This window comes from Melanotaenia boesemani, chromosome 13 (assembly GCF_017639745.1).
Source record: "Melanotaenia boesemani isolate fMelBoe1 chromosome 13, fMelBoe1.pri, whole genome shotgun sequence".
In the NCBI taxonomy this organism is placed as follows: domain Eukaryota; kingdom Metazoa; phylum Chordata; class Actinopteri; order Atheriniformes; family Melanotaeniidae; genus Melanotaenia; species Melanotaenia boesemani.
Genome location: NC_055694.1, coordinates 32,589,307 through 32,609,942, shown reverse-complemented (window position 1 = coordinate 32,609,942; position 20,636 = coordinate 32,589,307). Strand labels below are relative to the sequence as shown.

At 41.4% G+C, this 20,636-nt stretch overlaps 1 protein-coding gene across 1 annotated transcript; it reads right to left on the bottom strand.

Annotated features, from left to right (window-relative positions):
- Positions 1 to 5,122: 5,122 nt before the first annotated feature.
- tbc1d25 (TBC1 domain family, member 25) lies at positions 5,123 to 19,841 on the bottom strand. The gene is made up of 7 exons (XM_042003070.1): positions 19,674 to 19,841; positions 16,444 to 16,553; positions 16,177 to 16,331; positions 14,144 to 14,271; positions 12,432 to 12,620; positions 11,835 to 12,110; positions 5,123 to 10,025 (listed from the first exon to the last, which is right to left on the bottom strand). The coding sequence occupies exons 1-7, from the start codon at positions 19,716 to 19,718 to the stop codon at positions 8,346 to 8,348; spliced, it is 2,583 nt and encodes an 860-aa protein (XP_041859004.1). The 5' UTR covers positions 19,719 to 19,841; the 3' UTR covers positions 5,123 to 8,345.
- Between the last annotated feature and the right edge of the window lie 795 nt (positions 19,842 to 20,636).

Here is a 20,636-nt window from a genome sequence, read left to right as displayed (position 1 = left end):
GCGAGTTTGAAAGCGTGTACGTTATGACGTCATAAGGGACAATAACCACTCCCCACAGAGCGATGGACCCGTCTACCGGCTCTCAAAGCCCGCCCTCTAAAAATCACCTAGCGCCCAGTGTTTATCCTTTTCGGCAACCCTCGTTAGCGGACATGGCTAAGCGACAGAAGCACTGTTCTGTTTGTGGCTGCATAAATGAACACGAAAACGTTTTTTTACTTCCATCCACTGAACCCACGAGGACTGAGTGGATTAATTTTATTTTTGGAGGAAATGTACCCGGAAAACTTCCAAAGGTTTTGCATGTCTGTGGCCAGCATTTCAAAGAGGACTGTTTCCACAACATGGGGGCATGGAAAGCAGGCTTCGCCAACCGTTTGAAGCTGAAGCCAGGTTCAATACCAACTGTCCGTGACACAGCTGGAGAGGTAAGAGCTGGCAGTTATTTTATCGTTTCGGCCTTATTAGTCTGATAGCTTGAAAATATATTAGCACTGTTGTAAATGTAGCCAAGTCACTGTTTCTACTGTTTGTATCCGGTGCCATTGTGCATCAGATTGATGAGCGTAGCTAGCTGTGTTCTCCGTGCGTCGCGGTTTGGGTCGGTAATGGGGGCTTCAGGAATGGGTTCCGGTGTTCCGGCGTTTGTTTATCCTTCACTACGCTGTAATCAGCGTCTAGTTACCGCTAAGGCCTAACCTGTCAATCACCTCATGACGGGCGATGCGATGGGCGGAGCCAACAGCTGAGCTGCTCCACCAGGGTTCCGCCCACCATAAACGGCACATTTCTGAAGCTGCTAAAAAGAGGGAGGTGAAGAGAAGCCGCTGCACTCAAACTGAGGGTCGATTTGTCCATACCATGGCGGAAATATTTCATTTAGATATTAATGAATGGTCTCAGATTGGGAATAAAGTGTATAATATGGGACCTTTAAAACAAGTCAAAATGAGGCTCAGTAGTGTGTGTGGCCTCCACATGCCTGTATGACCCCCCTACAACACCTGGGCATGCTCCTGATGAGGTGGCGGATGGTCTCCTGAGGGATCTCCTCAGTAATTAAAGGGAGTCAGGCTACCTCTGGCGACTACATGGAGGGCTATGCGGCCCTCCCAAAGAAATGCCACCCCACACCATTACTGACGCACTGCCAAACCGGTCATGCTGGAGGACGTTGCAGGCAGCAGAACGTTCTCCACGGCGTCTCCAGACTCTGTCACGTCTGTCACATGTGCTCAGTGTGAACCTGCTTTCATCTGTGAAGAGCACAGGGCGCCAGAGGCCAAGTTGCCAATCTTGGTGTTCTCTGGCAAAGCACAACCCCCACCTGTGGACGTCGGCCCTCATACCACCTTCATGGAGTCTGTTTCTGACCGTTTGAGCAGACACATGCACATTTGTGGCCTGCTGGAGGTCATGTTGCAGGGCTCTGGCAGTGCTCCTCCTTTTCCTCCTTGCACAAAGGTGGAGGTAGCGTCCTGCTGGTGTTGCCCCTCCTGCAGCCTCCTCCACATCTCCTGATGTACTGGCCTGTCTCCTGGTAGCGGCTCCATGCTCTGGACTCTACGCTGACAGACACAGCAAACCTTCTTGCCACAGCTTGCATTATCCTGGATGAGCTGCACTACCTGAGCCACTTGTGTGGGTTGTAGACTCCGTCTCATGCTACCACTAGAGCGAAAGCACCGCCAGCATTCAAAAGTGACCAAAACATCATCCAGAAAGCAGGAACTGAGAAGTGGTCTGTGGTCACCACCTGCAGAACCGCTCCTTTTTGATTGTCAATCAAAATGTTGCTTCTTAAATGGACAGTTTAATTTCACAGAAGTGTGATTGTCTTGGAGTTACATTGTGTTAAGTGTTCCCTTTATTTTTTTGAGCAGTATGTATATATGTATATATATATATATATATATATACTACCGTTCAAAAGTTTGGGGTCACTTTGCAATGGGATTCAATCGGGAAGTGACCCCAAACTTTTGAACGGAAGTGTGTATATATATGTATATATATATACATATATATATATATGTATGTATATATATATATACATATATATATATATATATACATACATACATATACGGGTTGGCTTAAGATGCTTCCACAGTTCTGTGTGTAAAGAAAGGAATGAGTGAAACTACAAAAAGAAACAAAATATTAGATAACATAAAGAATATTATTATAACATTCTGTTTTATATAATGGTTTATTTATATCCTTTTCTCTTCTTGTTTAACAGCTGCTGTTTTTCTAAGTTAAAGGTGATTTTGAAATGTAAAAGAAAAAAAGCCCAAAAAGAAAACATGCTTGTAATTTCTCTATTTCAGTGCCTAGATATTCTCACATTTATTATCTTATTAATTTGTCATATTTCTATATTACTTTTATTAATTTTTTTTATATATCCACATTGTTTCTTATACTTTTCAAAATGTAATCATTTTGTGGAGCTCACTGGGCGAAGTTTATGGTGTCAGTCTGCTTCTAAAAACATTTGTTATCCTACTTGTTTCTCCACTGTAGTTTTACACTGTGTAATGTAATTGCCTTGCATGCCTAGTGTAGCAGTATTTATTGGATATTTGGGGCTATTCGATAACTCAGGTGGGCAAACTGTAGCTAAACTGTGGCTGAGACTCTTTACTGTGGGATTATTATTAACATCAAATTAAAATGAAGCAACGACACAGTGAGGTCAGACCTCTGATATTTAATATGCTTGTCAATCAATATATGTATTAAGTTTTTACTCGACAACAATAAAAATCAGCATCTCAAATATTTGTTTCATGTATTTATCAGTTCACAAACCCAACATCTTTCATCCAGTCAGTTGCATTGATTATTTATTTGTGTCCAATATACAATCAATAACATTGTTGTGTTGTATGATTTCAAAGTTAAAAATTTGTGCACATACATAATTTTATGATAAATCAGTTTTAAACAAATGCACAGATCCTAATCCAGCCAGTCCACGTACTATGAAGCTGTTAAAAACGAGGCTCAGCAGGATGTCAGAGTGGTATCCATGACAACCAAGATGTTCCCAATGACGTGAATTATTTAAGATTCCCCTAAAACACAACCAAAGTAATTTTATATTGGGATAAACTTCAGGAGTTTCCTGCCAGAGTAAACAGGCCGCTAGCTCAAAAGATGATGATGACAAACACACACACAAACACACCGTCTTTCTAACTTTGTTCAGCTGCTTCGTAAATTATCCCACATGGCAAACAAAAAGCTGGGAGGAAGTTTGGGGATTAATGTGCACCCCTTCTGTACCACTTACTTCATACATGAGTAGGATTACAAAGCAAGCATGCAGAAGTGCAGTTAATCAGGAGGAAGCTGGAGTGCCCAGATCACTCTCGCTTCCTAGATTTGGAATCAAAATCCTTTGCTTGTCCAACCTCACTCATTATGCATCAGCCTCATTTCAAGTCTAAACACTCGGTCACTTCTTACAGCAGCAAAACACAAAGAAAAGCATCGAAACAAAAGCTGTGAATTAAGCCCATGAATAGACTGCTCCTGGGAAAGCTAGGAAGCGAACAACTAATAGTAATATATGCCGACTAATCAGTTTCCTGCTGTTTCAACAGAACCTGCATGAGAACGACGAGGATTGCTCTAGGCCTGGCTTAGCTGAACCATGCTGGAAGAACAGAACCAGGAGGTGCATCTCTTGGATCCTTTCTGCCATGCTACAGCCATCAGTTCAGTCCAAACCGCTGAGCAAATGCAAGAGTCTGAGGCATGTTAACATTTTCAGAAAATCAATTAAACAAAAAGAAAAATATAAAACCATAAGACATATTTATGAATTTTCAAACATGTGAACATCCATTCCAGTTATGCTAAAGGAAAATCCCTTCACTATAGTTTGATCAATAGCAGGTCCACATCCTGGCTAATCTCTTTTAAATATACCCTGTACATGCGTCTAAGGATGCCTCAGAGCTACTTCGACCGTCTTTGTCCCATTTTCCATGTTTACCTGCAAAGACAAGATTATCTCTCTGTTCTGTTGTCATTAAATTACAGAATAAAGACTTTAACAGGAAGAAAAAAGGTTGGGGGATGACACGGTGTGAATGCAGGTTGGTATCTAAAGCAAATCTGATGCAGCTATGATTCTGATAAACAAGATTCTGTAAAAACTATGAATCCAAATTTAATTAAACATAGTTAAGAGTTGGAGCGTGTGCAGAAGAGGGAACCAAGAAAGTTCAGTTCAGTTTGTTAACAGGACTGGTGAAAAAATACTGATTTATTATGGATTTGATTATTTTACTAGAGATGCAGTTTGGCTCAGCATAGACGCAGCGATCTCCGTTGTGGACCTGGATCCGGGCAGCAGCTCAAGTTGTCTAATCAAAAGGTGAAAAGAGAAAATTCCTGAACAAATACTGCAGTTTGGTTTGATGCATCAACAGGAAGCCGCAGATCAGGAGCCAGAGCCCAACATTTTCTCAAATCAGGACGTTCTGCACTAAAACAGTTTCAGTCCTTCGTCGTTTAATGTCCCTCGGCTTGTGTGACGTTACCATGGAGACAGATGTAAAGAGAACAAACAAAACAAACAAATCAAGGTTACAGATTTAAACTTATGAGGCACTTCTCTGCCCAAAGGCTAATATGCTTCAGGTGAGTCAGATGGCCTCGCATCACATTTATCACACAATAACTAACACACCAATAAATGAACGATATGGATCAATCAATCATACAAGCTGGATTCAGTTAACACCTTTTCATTAGAAAGCAAATACAGCATACAGACTGTCACCATGCGACAGCTGCTGTCGTACATGAAACTATCCTCATTTAGACAAATATTTCCACATCTTTATGAAATTAGAACACAGAAAAAAAGATGGTCTTTGGGAAACAGCAATAAGCAGTGCACAAAAAAAAAACATTCAATTAAGTACAATTGCAAATTTATATCTATTGTAGTTAAAATGTCTAAGCCCAGCACAAGGCAGAGCACAATGATCTCTAGAGTACTGCAGCTGCATGCTCTCATGGTGTAACGCTGGTCAATGAGAAGATGCCGATCACACTTATTAAAGAAAAACGAGCATCTGTTTGCACTGCTGTTTTTTACCACTGAAATAACAAGTAGCTGAAAACATGACGGGAGCCTGATGAATAACGTCAGCTGACTGAAGTTAGAGGACGTCATGTGAAAAGCAAATCATATCCTTCTCCACTTCACATATCAGGACATCATGATGCCTAAAAATAATCCGGTCCTTGCCAGGCCCTAAAACCTGGTAAATACAACCTGGAAAAGATTTAAAACAGCTGCCAAGTTCAGACCACGCAATGCTCAGTGAAAAAACCTAAGAGCTCCATGTCAGACTCTCCAGGCCTCGGTTATCATGTTAAACCCTAAAGTTCCTGACAGTCCAGTTAGAAAAAACTGGACCAGTGTGCCTCGTTTGGATAAAACCTCTTCTCTCTGCAAAGAACATAGTAGCATGGCTGAGGTTTGCAAAGCTGCATCTGAACAAACACCAGACTTCTGGAACAAGGTCCTTTAGACAGACCAGAACACAGTGGAGATGTTCGGTCAACGCAGAAAGTAGAACACATCAGCACAACCACTGCATACCAACTGTCCAGCACGGTGGTGGAGGGGGGTGATGTGGACACCTAGCATAAACTCCTCTGGATACCAAAGTATTCTAGAGTAGCCACACAATTTTTAACTAGTACAAGCAAATGAGGGCACATAACTCCAGCTTTAGGGTCCCCTCACTGGCTTCCTGTTCATTTATGAGTCCATTTTAAGGTTTTGTTTTTATCTTTCGGAGCTGCTTCACTCTTACATGCCATCATGTGCTCTTAGATCAGCTGATCAGATGATGTAAACAGCACCGAAGACATTATAAATCAGTTGTATAATAGAGCTGTAGTCTCTAAAATGCCGAATGAGCGGCTGCAGGTCAGGCAGCTCCTCCTGCCGTTTTAAAACTCGTTTAAAAATCGTCTTTTGTCTGTATTTCACTATTTTGTATACACTTTTATTATAAATTTCTATAGATCCAATGTGTTAATATAGATCTGTTTTATTTTTTTATTTCTACCTTTATTTGCATTTTAGGTCCTGTTTTTCATTTGTGCCATTTGAGGTCCTTATTTTCTCTCACAGTTACTGTACAGTACTTTGAAAACAACATAACAACTGACTAAAGTACTTCAGAAATAGAATGGTATGGTATTGTAGCACCAAATGTGAGTCCATCTGTCAAACAGCTAAAGCTTGGCTGAAAGTGTCTCGTGCTGCAGGACATTGATCCCAAACCCAGCAGCAGATCGACAACAGAGAGGCTGAAAAAGAAAAGAATCAAGATGCTGACATGATCCAGTCATGGTGGGACCTTCAGAGAGCTGCAGAAACCAATGCTGCAAACTGGAAAGAAGAGTTGACCAAAATTCCTCCACAACCAGATAATAAACTGATAACATCATTAAGAAATATGCAAAACTTTAGAATTAAAGAGGACAGACTGTGTATTACTCATGTTTGAAGGTTTACGCCAAAAAGAAAACAGCTTTTGTTAAATTTAAAAAAGCAGAAAAAAACACAACTGGGAAATATAGAAATGGTGTTCTTTTACACTTTGTACATCAGCTCTAAATCCATGCTTGAAACACTCTCAGCTGTACATGTAGCTGTGTCCATATGACGGCTGAGAGGATGAGGATTCTTCACTTTTAACGATCCACTTCTGTTAGATAAAGTTGGAAAGCCTCGTCTGCTCCTCAACAGTCAGATTTAGTAAAACAAGTAAAAGCAGCTGAGGAAATTTAAAGTTACACAATGAATAAATCTGCACAGCGGTGACTTTCTGATAGAAAGTTGATTAAACGTCTCCCTTTGAAATGATTCTCATTGCACTGACCCAGAATATCTCTGATGTTCAAGTATCTTCAATCTCAGTTTTTCTCTGTTCTGTCCCACCACATCTGAACCTCCTCTGCACTTACAGGTAAATAACCCCTACTTTACAGAAGCAACAGTAGATCTTTACAAGCTCATGGCAACATGATAGGCAAAAAGAAAGAAAAGACACACTGAATAAATTTGGCTCGTTAGCATAAAGCATACATAGATGAGGGGAAACCCATAAACTTTTCTGTGTTTAGACCATGGCCTGTATATGGACACAGTGACTTCCAGTCAAAGTGAAGCTAATGCAGAAGTGCCTTTAAGTGCAATACCACTGATAACAGAGAGGGGGCAGTATATGAAACACCTAATTCCCAACACATTCCCATTCAAAGACCAAACTCCTTTCTTTCCAAAAACTGGACTCAAATGGGGTCAAATAGTTTTAAATATTAACTTAAATGAGCATGAGCATGCTGCACATGCTCAAAAGTTCCAAAATTTTGCATATATTTGTAAAAAAATGAAAGAGTAAGCTTATATTACAGGTGAATTCCCAATAAAGCTGCTTTTTTCTTTTTATAATGGGACAAGAATGGTGGTCCAGTTAAACGACCAGGTCGAACTCTAACTGTGCATTTGACTTTGCATGCACTGAATTTGCTGGTTGTCATTTTAAAATAACTAAAATAATAACTAAAACAATAAATAAATAATTGGGTGTTAATCTATCTCCTAAAACTGATTCCAAAAAGACCGAAACCATAACAGATACAAACCTTAAGGCTTCAAAACAGTCTTTGACGTCACATTGGTTATGTCCATTTTTTATATGCATCTGGGGTTTAAGTTCTTCTCCTGATCTTCCAACAAGTTCAACTGTACAGCACTTTGGATAAGTAAAATTTAAGATACAACTAATACTTTTATTTATTTATTTATTTATTTATTGTAAAAGTCCTCCTAGAGCATTTACATTTTGGCCAAATTCTGGATTTCCCTTTGCGTTTTAGACTCTTGGTATTTTAGTGCTGTAGCTAAGACACTTTTGTGGCTTACTGAACATAAGATGAGCTTGTAAACAAAGATAATAAGAGCAACACAGGCTAAATGCACCAAGTGGACAAACCTTTCAGGGATTTTGTAAAAGACTGCTTCACCGCCTCAGCATCTTAGGCGAGAACCAGAGTTTAAAGTTTCATGCGTCAGCAAACCTCAGAGAACACGATAACAAAGGAAGCTAGTTGATGCCCACATTCAGGATAGACAACATAAATGACGACTACAGATATGAGGAGTAGATCAGGCATACACATAATGAGAATAATATTAATGGCCCAGCTGAGTGATGGAGGTTGTCTAAAAAAGATCTATACCTCCAACAGGCCACCAGGAGTCTACTGAGGACAGGAATCCAATGATGCATACAGACTCAGGATGTGGGAAAAACAGAGACTTGAGCTGATGGTGAAGGAATGGTCGTTGTAAGGTTATACGTTGAGTTTGGAGATGACGGAGGGGAGGCTAAAGGACTGTAAATGGGCCTAGCAGAGACTGCCGAAGAAGGGGATGGTTGAGCAGCTGTCGGTGAGTCTGAGCTAACCTCATCCCCCTCTTCTGAGTCCCACACTTCACTCTGCAAGTAGTCTGCAAACAGGGCCTTGGCTCTCTGCAGCACCCTGCTCAGGTTGTGGCGCCGCACGAGGCGATCAAAGTGCATGGCTAGCTCGTTGTAATCCAGGCTGTTCTTGATGATGTGATCCCGGTGCTCCAGCAGGATGGACAGACACAGGAACAGCATGAAGGGGTTGCCTTTGCCAAACTCCTGGGGAGGCGGCAAGGAGCACGGTTTGATGCTGGTGGTCTCGGTTTTTAGAGAACCGGGTGTGTTCACTGTGGTGGCAGGTGAAGGAAGATTGTTAGAGTTTGACCTGCTCCCAGACAGAGAGCCACCTCCCCCAAAGGACAAAACAGGCGACGAGAGCAAGGATCTACCCTGAGTATGAGAGGGAGATGTTCCAGATGTTTTTACAGAGGTTGTTGTGGGGGAAGTGATCCCTGCAGTTGAGCTCATCACTAGGGCAGAAGAAGCCGTTACTTTCGGGACAGTTCTTGTTAAGGCCTCGTTTCCATTGGGTGTGGATGAGGATGCAGAGTTTGGAGGTGACTCTGGAGAAGCCCCTGGCCAGCTGGAGCGTGACGCTGAAGATGTGGGAGAGACTGAGGAGCCGTTTTTCCAGATTGGTAGGCCACGGGGAAAAAGAGGGGGTGATGATACAGGAGACAAGCCACTGTCACAGTCTTTGATGAGGGGAGTTTTTTCTCCAGGGTCGTCCTCACTGTCGACTGTGGACTGACGTGTTGGGATGTTTGGTTCAAGCTCTGAAGCAACCGAACCCTGTGGCTGACCAGCATCCTCCATATCAAAGCTGTCTTCATTTCTGGCTGTATAGTATTTAAATTCTCCAAAACTCATTTGCCTCTCACAACGAGGATGCTGCAAATCAGACTTTCCTATGGTTACTTGAGGAATACCAGAAGCCCCAACCTCAACTCCCTTTCCAGTGCCCCCAGTTTGCCTGTCTCTCTCTTCAGTGGCAGGATTCCTGTTCATATCAGGTTCCTCTCTGGAGGGCCTCAGCATATGCCTCCTCCGCTGTTTCTCCTTTTCTTCCTTATCATCTCCGAGGCCGTTTTCAGCCGCCTTCTCCTCGTCTCTGCTGGATGATGTTTCGTTGGCCTCCAGCTGCGGTCCCAGCAGCTCCACTTCAGTTTCAGGAGGATCAGGAGGAAGAGAACTCCAAGTGACCTCCAGCATCCTCAGAGCATCGTCAAACACAAACTCTCGCTTGAGCTCCAGAAGAAGCCACCGATAACAGAAGAAGAGGTCATCAGCTCCTCTGGACACCAGGTAGGAGTAGAATTCTGGGTCTGAGTACTGCAGAAGCAGCTTCAGATGCTGGAACTTGATGGACATGAGCTGCCCATCAGGCCGGAAGTTTCCCTCCAAGCGTTTCATGATGCCACAGAAGCAAATGAAGGCATGCGCCTCGTTGTCCATGACTGCGAGTATAGGTGAGGCGATATCACTCATGCCCTGACAGTATGAGATCTGAAAAAACAAAAAAATTACCTGAGTTTACTCATCATAAAGACAAAACATGTTTTATATAAAAGGACTTGTCTTCAGGGAGACCAGAAGGTACAAGGAATTTAAAACCAGGTGTTTAATGAACAGCATCCTCCATACCAAAGCTTTTAGTTATGTTAACTTAGCCTTTTCAGCCTCCCAGGTATGTTCTTTATGCTAACATGAAGTTGAAGATGCCTTCAGAATGATTGTTTTTTCAAGATGTTTCAAATGTAAATTATACTGTATGAATGGATCCATGTAAACATAAAGTCTACATTTCTGCACATTTACAGACCATAAAAGAGTGAAACTGTACTCAGGAAGTGTGATACTGCTCTGCAAATAATGTAACTTTGAAAAAGGAACACTGGAGTCTGAAGAGGTGACAGAGCGGAGCTTCTTACATGCTGCAAGAGAAGTGGGGGTGTCTAGGTCTTTATGTGCAATACACAACTGACCTGGTTATTTCATATTTAAAGTGAAACGTCTTCGGTGTCTTTAAAGGTCCTGTATTATACATTTTCTCAACAATTTCATATGGATTTCAGAGGTTCAAAGCTGATACGCTGGTGCAGACAGAGCTGACTGAGATTGCTGAAGCTTTAAAAAGCCACAAACTCTTTAAAGTGTTTTACCCAAAATTCAGAATTGGTCCTTAATTTCAGCCATTCCAAAAGCAGCTCTAATGAGAACGGGTTTTTTCTGTGTCTGAGTCTTAAAATGTTTTTGAATGGTGCCTGTCCACGCCCCTCTCTAGGAGAGGATCTGGTTTTCGCTGGTGCCTACTCAGTGATTTTAGAGGGCAGGCTCAGCTAGCTGGAGGGGGATGCTGGTCAATGACAGTATCCACTACCAGGGACAGTGTTTTTTTCCCTTCTTGAGGTCACAAAACAAAGAGAGGTGACAGAGTTTTCTCATTTTTGGGCCTCATACACAGGCTATGAGGACACATATGACTGTTAGAAAACTCGTAGAAAGTGAATTTTGCATAATATGGTATCTTTAAAGGCCAAATGGAATGTAAACATTTTCCAACTTTCTCATTGTTCCAATCAGCTGTTCATTAAGTGAAATAAGGAGACCAGTTTTCCCTCCCAGTTTAAAAAATCCTGGTGGAAACCCTGGTGTTACGTTGTTCCTGTTGTTCCCTGTGCTGTTGTGTAGTTGAATAACTTTCCTTTCCAGATTAAATGTTTGATCTTGGATTTTGTGAAATAAATTTCTGAATAAATACGACTTATGCTCCGGAGCGACTTATAGTACGGAAAATGTGGTAATCCCTTTTGGTTTGGGTTGGACATTCTGGTACGCTTCCTAGTTTTTGTTTGTGAAAGCACAAAAAGTTTGGTACTGAACTGGACCCACTGGTGGAAACGGGGCTTTTGTGGTTTCTTTAGTAGCAGTGCACTGATTTCTCATATCCACCAAAGATGACCACCACTGAAGACAACTTGGAGAATTTTCTGGTGAATTCCAGTTACAGGAAAAGCACCATGGACTTACATAGGACTGGTAATCACACTGCACCTAAAATAAATGTGTCATTTGAGGGTTCAGAGCTGACATGCTGGTGCAAACAGAGCTCTGAGATCGCTGAAGCTTTAAGCAGTTTGTGGTTTATTCCCTCCGTTTGCTTCCATTCGTTAAACTCTCAGTTTGAATCTCTCTGACTATGACTGAGAACAATGAAAATTTGATTACCAGTTTATGATCCTTTAAAAAAGTGCCAATCAAACCCCTAAAACACCCACAAAGGTGCCGGCCAACTCAGTGAAGAGCCCAACTGACCTGAGGATGTGTGATGGCGAATGTGGTGAGCAGGTCTGTGAGAGCGGTCAGGTGTGGGCTGTCTTCTGAGCCAGCGTAGTACGGATGAGCTCGGTCTGTCCTCAGGACGTCTTTGAGAACATTCCCTCGGATAAATTCCAGGTCCTCTGAGCTGACCCGAGCTGTCCACTCCCTCTTCAGCTGGTCGTACTCTCTCGTCTTCCTCTTCATGTAGTCCATTCTCTCCTGTCCGCTCAGTCCGTCAGGGTAGACATTCAGAAGGTACCGCCAAACCACCTGAAACACCAGCACAAGCTACTTCTTACCGAAATTACATTCACGAAACAACTCAGGTACTTCACAAAACTTTACACACATCTCAACGTGAATCCTGTAAAATGAAATCCAAGCCTTCTCTTCAAGCCAAGAGTCACAATATAACTAGAACTTGTTTGGTTAAACTGTAAATAACAACAAGAGGAACAACCATATTACTTACAATCCTGCTAAAATGAACATTTACAAGCAACACTGTGGCATCTTGATTGATAAACTCTGTTTACCGGGACTCTGTAGGACATGTGGCTTAATGTTCATAAAAACAAAGAGGGGCTAAACCTTGCGCAGCGAAGGCTCCACGCCGCCGTGGTAGATCCGCAGTCTGAGCTCCTCAGGTCGGGTCAACTGGCCCTGTCCATTAAGGTAGTTGTGAAACTCCGAATCACTCAGGGGGGGCTTGAAAGGTTTGATCTCCTCCCCATAAGACCAGGTGAAAGCTTGCTGGACTCTGGACAGGGTCCGTCCCACCTGAACACAAATCCAACAGACACGTAAAGGACTGATTCACAGGAAGGTGTAAAAGGAAAGATGTGGCACTTTTAGACAAATCAGCATTTGAACAGGCTTTGAAGGTAAAAACCTGACCAATATGTTTTTTTTTCTTTTGGGGACCAAAATCTGTTTTTAGGGATTAACATCTGAGTGGTACTGTAAATACACGGTTATTTAAACTATACTGGAAAGGAAAGATGATAGAGTTTTTGTTTATTAACTTTCTGAATTGTAAAAACTCATAACTGAGCATCTGTTTGGTCAGTCAGGTCCGTTGTTTCCAGTCTTGGCAATGTTTTAGAAAACATCACCCAAGCTGCTGAAATCCAGGAATATGACCTGACCTGATGCTCAGGTCAAACAAGGTCATGTTTTTTCCAGCTAAAATCAGCTCATTTCTTTCAGCTGCTGACTTAAAAAGGCGTCACTTTGTCTTTTCTCACCTTGACTGCAGTAATTTGTTGTGCTGGGTATCAGTCATGGCTCCAACTGATCCAAAATGCTGCAGAAAGCCTCATTACTGATAAAAAAAGTATGAGCACATCGTCCCTGTGTTTGCTTTTCTGGACTGGCTTCCTGTTAGGTTTCGTATTGATTTCAAATTCTCCCTGCTCACCTTCAAAGCCTTAAATGACCCTGACATCCATCTCAGACTCACTGACCTGGTCTGTTTCCTCCCGACCACATAGATCACATAGTGTCCCAGCTGTCCCCAGACTGCAGGTTGTGACGAAGGATTTTTCCATCAGACATGCACTCAGACGTTTCTCATACCTTTAAACACTCCTAACAACTTTCTTTTTTCAGAAAGACTTTGGTTTTGTCTGATAAATATATTAAATATTCTGTAAATAATATGGCTGCCTTTTCTTCTTTTCTGGGTTAGCGCTTTGTAATGGTTTTTATTGTAGTTGTTACCCTTTTCAAATGAGGACTTATTGTTTGTTTTGTTAGAAAATGTTAATCCCGTTATATAAACAGCAGAATCAGAGCTGCTCTGCTGGACAAACCATATTTCTAATTTAATCTGACCTTTTCTCTGTGATGCTGTGTAAAAACAATTCTCAAGTCTGTTTAAACAGTCATAGACACATGACTATTTAAACAGAAGGAATGCATCTGTGAGAGGCCAAATCAAGATCTTCAGCTTGGATCAGCCATGTGGTCAGACTGTTTAATTTTGTACCCACATCACCAGCACAATAGCTGGTTACAAAACAAGATAAAAACATACATTTCTGTCATAGGATTTAGGTTCAAAGCAACCTTTAAGAGCTGAAAACATTGAATCAATAATTACAGTTTTATTTGTTTTATTTGGAATAAAAGGACCCCCCAAATGGAGTCCTACACAATGTCGCTGACCTCAGTTCCTGCAGTGTTGAGGCAATAAAAGAAGAGAAAGGAGTGGGAACTTTCTCTGAAAGTTATAGGAGCAAAGAAACGGCCCCCATGGTCCTAATGTCCCTCATGAAGAACAATGAAGAAGGTGTAATGACCTGAGACAGCAGAGACTGAGTGAAGGGCAGAGCTGCAGATGCCAAAGACTTCGTCCTCTCTGCCAGAAGCTGCTCAGAACCAATCACGTCTTTGGGGCTTATGATGTCCCAGTCCTCCATGACGGGGCCTGCAATTGAAAAAGAAACCTATTAAACAGGGACTACTGGTGTTAGTGGGATAACAGGGCTTATTTTTTAGTCCCTCCAGGATTTTTTGTGATTGCTGCAACTTAAAATGCCTGATTTTCCAGCAGGTTTGTGAAACATTATTACTCGTGCCATATTAAATATTTGAATTAGGCATCGTCTTGGTGAGGGCAGCGGATCTTGGGCATGTAGGTGCTTTGTCACAGCAGTGAACTGAATCCACCCAAAACCACTTTATCCTCCTTATTTAGGAAGATATTAACAATTTTCCAGCCTTACGTTTAGATGATGCTGCAGGATGATGGACACATCTGATATATCACACCATTAACCAGCAAGCAGCCTGCAGAGAGGGAACTGAAACTAAAGTACCGATATTACTGCATTAGAACCCATCCTTAGTATCATACCAACGTTGGTATCAATGTTATGGACATTTGGATCGATCTGCCCACCACTAGCTTCGTGGGGCTGTGATATCAGTACGTGAGGGGGTCACTCAACCAGCTGGGCAAAACCCCTCCCTGGACACTGGGAAGGTGTCATGGATGATGCCTCACCGTGATTACAGGAAGCAGACGTGACACATTTCTCCCGTACTAGCCTGCAGGTAAATAATCAGAAACATGGAAGGAGGTTTGATGACGTACGTTTATCAGGTAACGTGGAGAGGTGCTGAGATTCATCAGCGTTCTATTAAAGTTGTGTTGACTGGACAAAAGTGCAAGGACGGCATGCGTTGCGATATTGGCTGAATTTGTGTTAATAGTTCCGATCACAACACTGCAAATTCCTGAAGGGACTGATTTTTCCATAAAAGAAGAAAGAATTAAAAAAATAATAATAAAAAAACTTCTTGAATGAAATCAAGAGCAGCAATAGTCTCAAATCTTCACAAAGACACTAAATCTGTTAACATGGGCACGTTATCTACAGCCCAGGCAGAGTGGCTGGCTGTGGAGCACGCCCCCTTCATTTACAGCTCATTTTGGCTAAATCTGGGCAGCCTAAAAAAACTAAGGCCCATCATCCAGATGATATTACGTAGAGGAATATGCACCAAAATTGCAGCTTTGTGTCTTTTAGTTTCAACACAACGACTGGCCTAAAAGTCACATTTCTGTTTCCTGTAGTTAACTTGAGTATAGTTTGCAGGGTTAATGTCGGCAGTGACAGCGAATAATCTTCAAAAAACTTTATCTGGAACGCTGAAACGAGCACAAATAGCCGTCGCAACCCCGATGACATCAGCAGTCAGAGAGGTGCTACACTGAAGTGCTTCTCCGGAGTAATTTGGGACAGGAAAGACTGAACACACCAGCCTGCTTCCCACTGAGCAGCACTTCATTCACAAATCACCCGACTCCAGTCAAAGGGTGATCAACCTGTTTGCATCTCAGAGAAAAAACACTGCGCTGAGCTTCTCTTCAGTTAAGGCAGCCCATCCTTATCCATGTCTCAACAACTAAAGATGTTTTTATTTGAGCATTTCTACGTGCTGTCTCTTAATGTCCATTATGTTAATTAACTATTTTAAATGTGCCCTGATGTTTGACTGGAGGTGTTTTAAAGCAGTTGTAATAAAAAAAAAACTTGCAGTCAAAACATTTAAAACCTTTGTAGTGAAGTCTGAGTGTGTGTGAGTGTGTGTGTGTATTTAGCTATTGTTCTTCTGGACAATAGTGTTTGTTAAAAAAGGCACATAATGCAACAGATTAAGTATATAGTGATGTGATCATTCTTTTGTTAAAATGTTATCAACTGGCTTAAATAATGTATGTATTAGCCCACGTACTCGATGTCACCACAAGCCATGACTGCTACTAAACATGTTTTACATCCTCTACACTTAATGGCTTCTTTTCAGGATGATCTCGTCTCCTTACTGTCTTCTGAAGGTTTTACATCCATCTTCAGCTGCAGAAAGGGTTTGGCTGCGCTGAGAAAGGCAACATCCAGATCCCAGTCGGACAGCAGCGACAGATACGTTTCCATGCCGCTCCGATCTCGAGACAGGTAACTGATGTTGAAATTCCGCTTCCTGGTGTCAAACACAGCCAGTTTAATAATGAAGATGAAAAAACAAAAGGCTTAACCACACGTTGTAAGTTAAACTCTGTGTGTGGAACGTTTAGGAGGGTTATTCCTCTTACCCGCTCAGATCGAAGGCTCGGATAAGTATGTGCTGCAGGACCTCCAGCGACGTTATCTGAGGATCAACAGCAAAAGAGCGAAACTCCACAGGAAGCACTCCATCACATTTCTGAAAGGAATCACGTCACAACCTTTAAAACATCAGGACTAATAGGTTATTCTGAGGGTAAAACATGGAGTAAGAAGAGAAAATATTATTAGAAACACCAAGAAAAACGTCACCAGCTTATAATTTAAAATAATCTGCATGTTGTTTGCTTCATGATGCTTCTTTAAATGCCACCCCCCCCCAAAAAAAAACAAAACCAAAAAAAAGTTTTTTTCATTGTTCCTTAAAATAGTTAAATACATTTAAAGATAAATTTATGGTAAACTGATAGCTGTTTGATAGTTAAAGTTGGCATTGACTGACAAATGTTTGGAGTTACTGAACATCATTTTAATGGAAATCTGACCCTCATACTTCTGCACTTTGGTCTGCAGGACCAAGCAAGTTCTCCGGCTAACTTTGACTTCTTTCCAAAATAGATTTCATTCTTCTTTTCTAAAGCAACACCACATTAACTCCCTGAACTTAAATCTCTGTGCTTCTGAGCAGTTTTGATGGTGCACTGACATTTATAAACGTTCCTGGAGGCGATGCTGCCCTGCAGCATCCCGAGGCTGAGAAACTGCTCTCTTTCTCAACTTTTTTTTTTTTTGCTTTCAAGCAACTAAATATAAACACAGCGGCTGCCTTGAACGCGCACCATGGCCGATTCAGCAAAGAAACGCAGGAAAACATTATTGGACTCATGAATTTGCCGTCGTTAGGGGGCACTAAATTAAGAAAATCTGCCCAGATTCAGTAGTGCTGCTTTAAAATAAAGAAATGTACTAACTAAGTAAATTCCCACTGATAACAGACTACATGTCATTTTCACTAGCGTTTTGAAGAAACAGACCTCAGAGCCGTTTAACCAAACTTCCACATGACTGTTTCCCAACAAGAGGAAGCAAAACCCCGGACATTCCTGTCAGCTCACACATCAGCAGCTTCTTTTCCTGCTAACTGAAACTTCATTTAAAGAGGATTTGGCTTTAGTGAAGACGGAATGGGGGCCAGATGGAGCCCATTAGTTTTATAACACACGTCCATGCTGGGTTATCGTTCTTGGAAGCAGCTGCCTTGGAAGGTAACTGTACAACACTACAGTGAATAAAGTAAAAGGAAAAGTACTTTCCCAGCTGTCTGTCAGTACTACATTTTCATTGCAAAGGGAAATTATGATAATACGATTTTGAATATATATTAATGAATCTTTGATCTTTTATCAGCTCAGAAAGCTGAATCTAGTTTTTATAAGTTACAACATCCTGGTTCGGTCAGACCACGAGAGTTCCCTAAAACCATTAAAGCCTTATCCAGGTTTGTGAAAGCAGTTTAGATGTTTGTACAGCCAGAACAATATGGATTCTGGATGCATCCCATTTAAAACTATAACCAAGACGCAGGTGCACAAGTCAACATGAATGCACTTTATTTTCTCATCTTTTCTAATTCAATTTTATACCAAATCAAAGACACAAGAAAGTACTTTTCTAATCAATATTATGACCAATTTACTGCGTTCTACACAGCCTGGATATAAATAAATATATGCATTCAGAATTCCACACAAACATGCAGTGTAGTACGTTTTAATTCACTTTAGTTTGATATCTCGGTGAAAAATCTCCAAATTCTAGCGAAATAAACGACACCAGCATACATTTCCCACAATGCAGTGAAAACCTGAAGCACATAACAGAATCTGTAAGATCAGCTTTAACACCAGTGTGATGGTTTAGTTTTCAAAGTGTCACATCTTTTTAAAATAGTTCACCGGTAACTATGGAAACAGCCATAAACCTAGCAACAAGATATATTTGTGGAATGATAAAATTATGAGTAAATGCAAATAATATAATGACTTTAAAGTGCTTTTCTGAACTGTGCTCATATCCAAACCCGACTCCATGTGAAAAAACAAAATGCAATGACTGGCAAATCAGTTTTTTTCAGTAGAGCATAAACAACATATCAGATGTTAAAACTGAGACATTTGACCATTTCATGGAAAATATGAACGATTGTGGATCTGATGACAGCAACACGTCTGTAAAGTAACTAACTGACACAAATGAAAAACTAGAGGAGCTTCTGACAGCTAATTAGGAAAATGAGCTCATATTTTCTATATATTCAACATCTGATATGTTGTTTATGTTCCACTGGGGATAAAATGTGGGGTTATGAGACTTAATAACTGAAATGTGTTTTTATTTACATTTTACAGTGTCTCAGCTTTTTGGGAATTGGGGGTGTATTAAGTTTCTTTATCAGATGTTTTGTTTTGGCTTTCTTTCACACCATGAAGCTGGTCTCATAAGAAAACTTTAGTTTTATTAATCTATTTAAATGAGAAACACCTAGATGTCTCTTTTCTTCCTCCTTTCTCTGAGACAGCGATCCAAACCTCCTGTGAACTGACGTCTGTATTTATAAATCAGAAAAAAAGAAAGAATATTGTGTCAGTCCGTTAATAATCTTTGAATTAAACTGTTTTCTATGCTTACTGCTTTCCGTAATTAATAAGGACTATTTATTTTCCTTATCAATATTTATTTATTCTTCATAATGCAACAAAATTATTTTCCTTTATGTACCGATAACACATTGTTTAACTTAATGTAATATGCTTAATATTTTACTGTCAACAAAAGGCCTCAGCTCCAGGTTACATATGACGTCAAGAAGAGCTCGCGTGCACACATGCACTGATTCTGAGCAGGGAGGTGACGTCAGCCCAACCTGTGAGGGGTTCATTGCTTTCACGACAGCACCCAGCTGGATTTTTATAATGGCATGTCACGGATAGCTGTCAAAGTGTCGGAATTAACCATCTAACTATCCACCATTTAAATGACCCGAAGCAACAATGACTGACGAGGGTCAAAAATCAAGAAATAAACAAACAAACAAAGCAGGCGATAACCAAAACACAAAAACACGCAGGTGGTGAGCAGTCTGTCGCTCATGTTTGCTCTATTGAAAACACAAACAAAACCACAAAACAACAAGTCTCCGTTTTTGTCGAAGTCTATCTTTAGCGGAGAAACGTGTGTTAAACAAAGAGAAAGCAAACTGTAAACAGGCTATAGATCAACCGGGGTGACGGAGCTGCCCGGTAGTCCCCGATCCTCTTACCTTGACTTTGACACGAACCACCCCCCTCTCCTCCTCGCCTGCCATCTTAAAGACTCCGTTTTGGATCAGGACGGGTCCTCTGAGGTTTTGTTTTACTTATATCGACACCGCCATCGTTACATGGTGATGCTAGCACGGACCGAGTTCCTCTAGTTCACGATCTTCTTCTGCAGGTTTACAGCTGCGGTTGCGCCACCTGCTGGACACGCGCGTGTCCTCAGTTTGCTGACATCACTGCCAGCTGTTAAACGCACTGATGATCCATCCAGATCCAGATAAAACGTCCTGCGTTGCAAAACAAAGTCACATAAAAAGTACACATATATACAGTATTGCGAAAAGTCTTGAACCCAATTTTTAAAATCGTTTTCTTCCAATAAGCCAGAAATTCTTCTAATTTTCTTGAGTGATCTTGATCAGTACGAATAATCAGAATAAGAAAACCTTTATTTGTCCCTCACTGGGGAAATTGTCGCAACAGTACAGGTGCAGTACGCAGAAGCACATAGGTGATATCAAACAAGAACACACACACACACAGATAATAAATAATAATATGTACAGTATATGGTCTGACGGGGTGAGTATGTGCTGTATATAAATATGTACACAAACATGTAAAGACAGTTTCCATGTGTTCATAGTAAAGTGTGACAGCAACAGGGAGGAAAGACCCGCGGTATCTCTTTCACAGCAATGATGGATCAGTCTATCGCTGGAGCTTCTCTCCCGAGCAGACAGGACGTCCTGCAGGGGGTGAGACTCATGGTCCAGCATGGATAACAGTTTTACCAGGACCCTGTTACCTCCTGCACTGAGTCCAGAGAACAGCACAGGATAGAGCTGGACTTCCTGATGACCTTGTCCAGCTTCTTATTCTCCCTCTTTGTGCTGCTGCTGCTCCAGCAGACCTCATCGTACAGGATGACTGATGCCACCACAATCATAGAAGGTCCTCAGGAG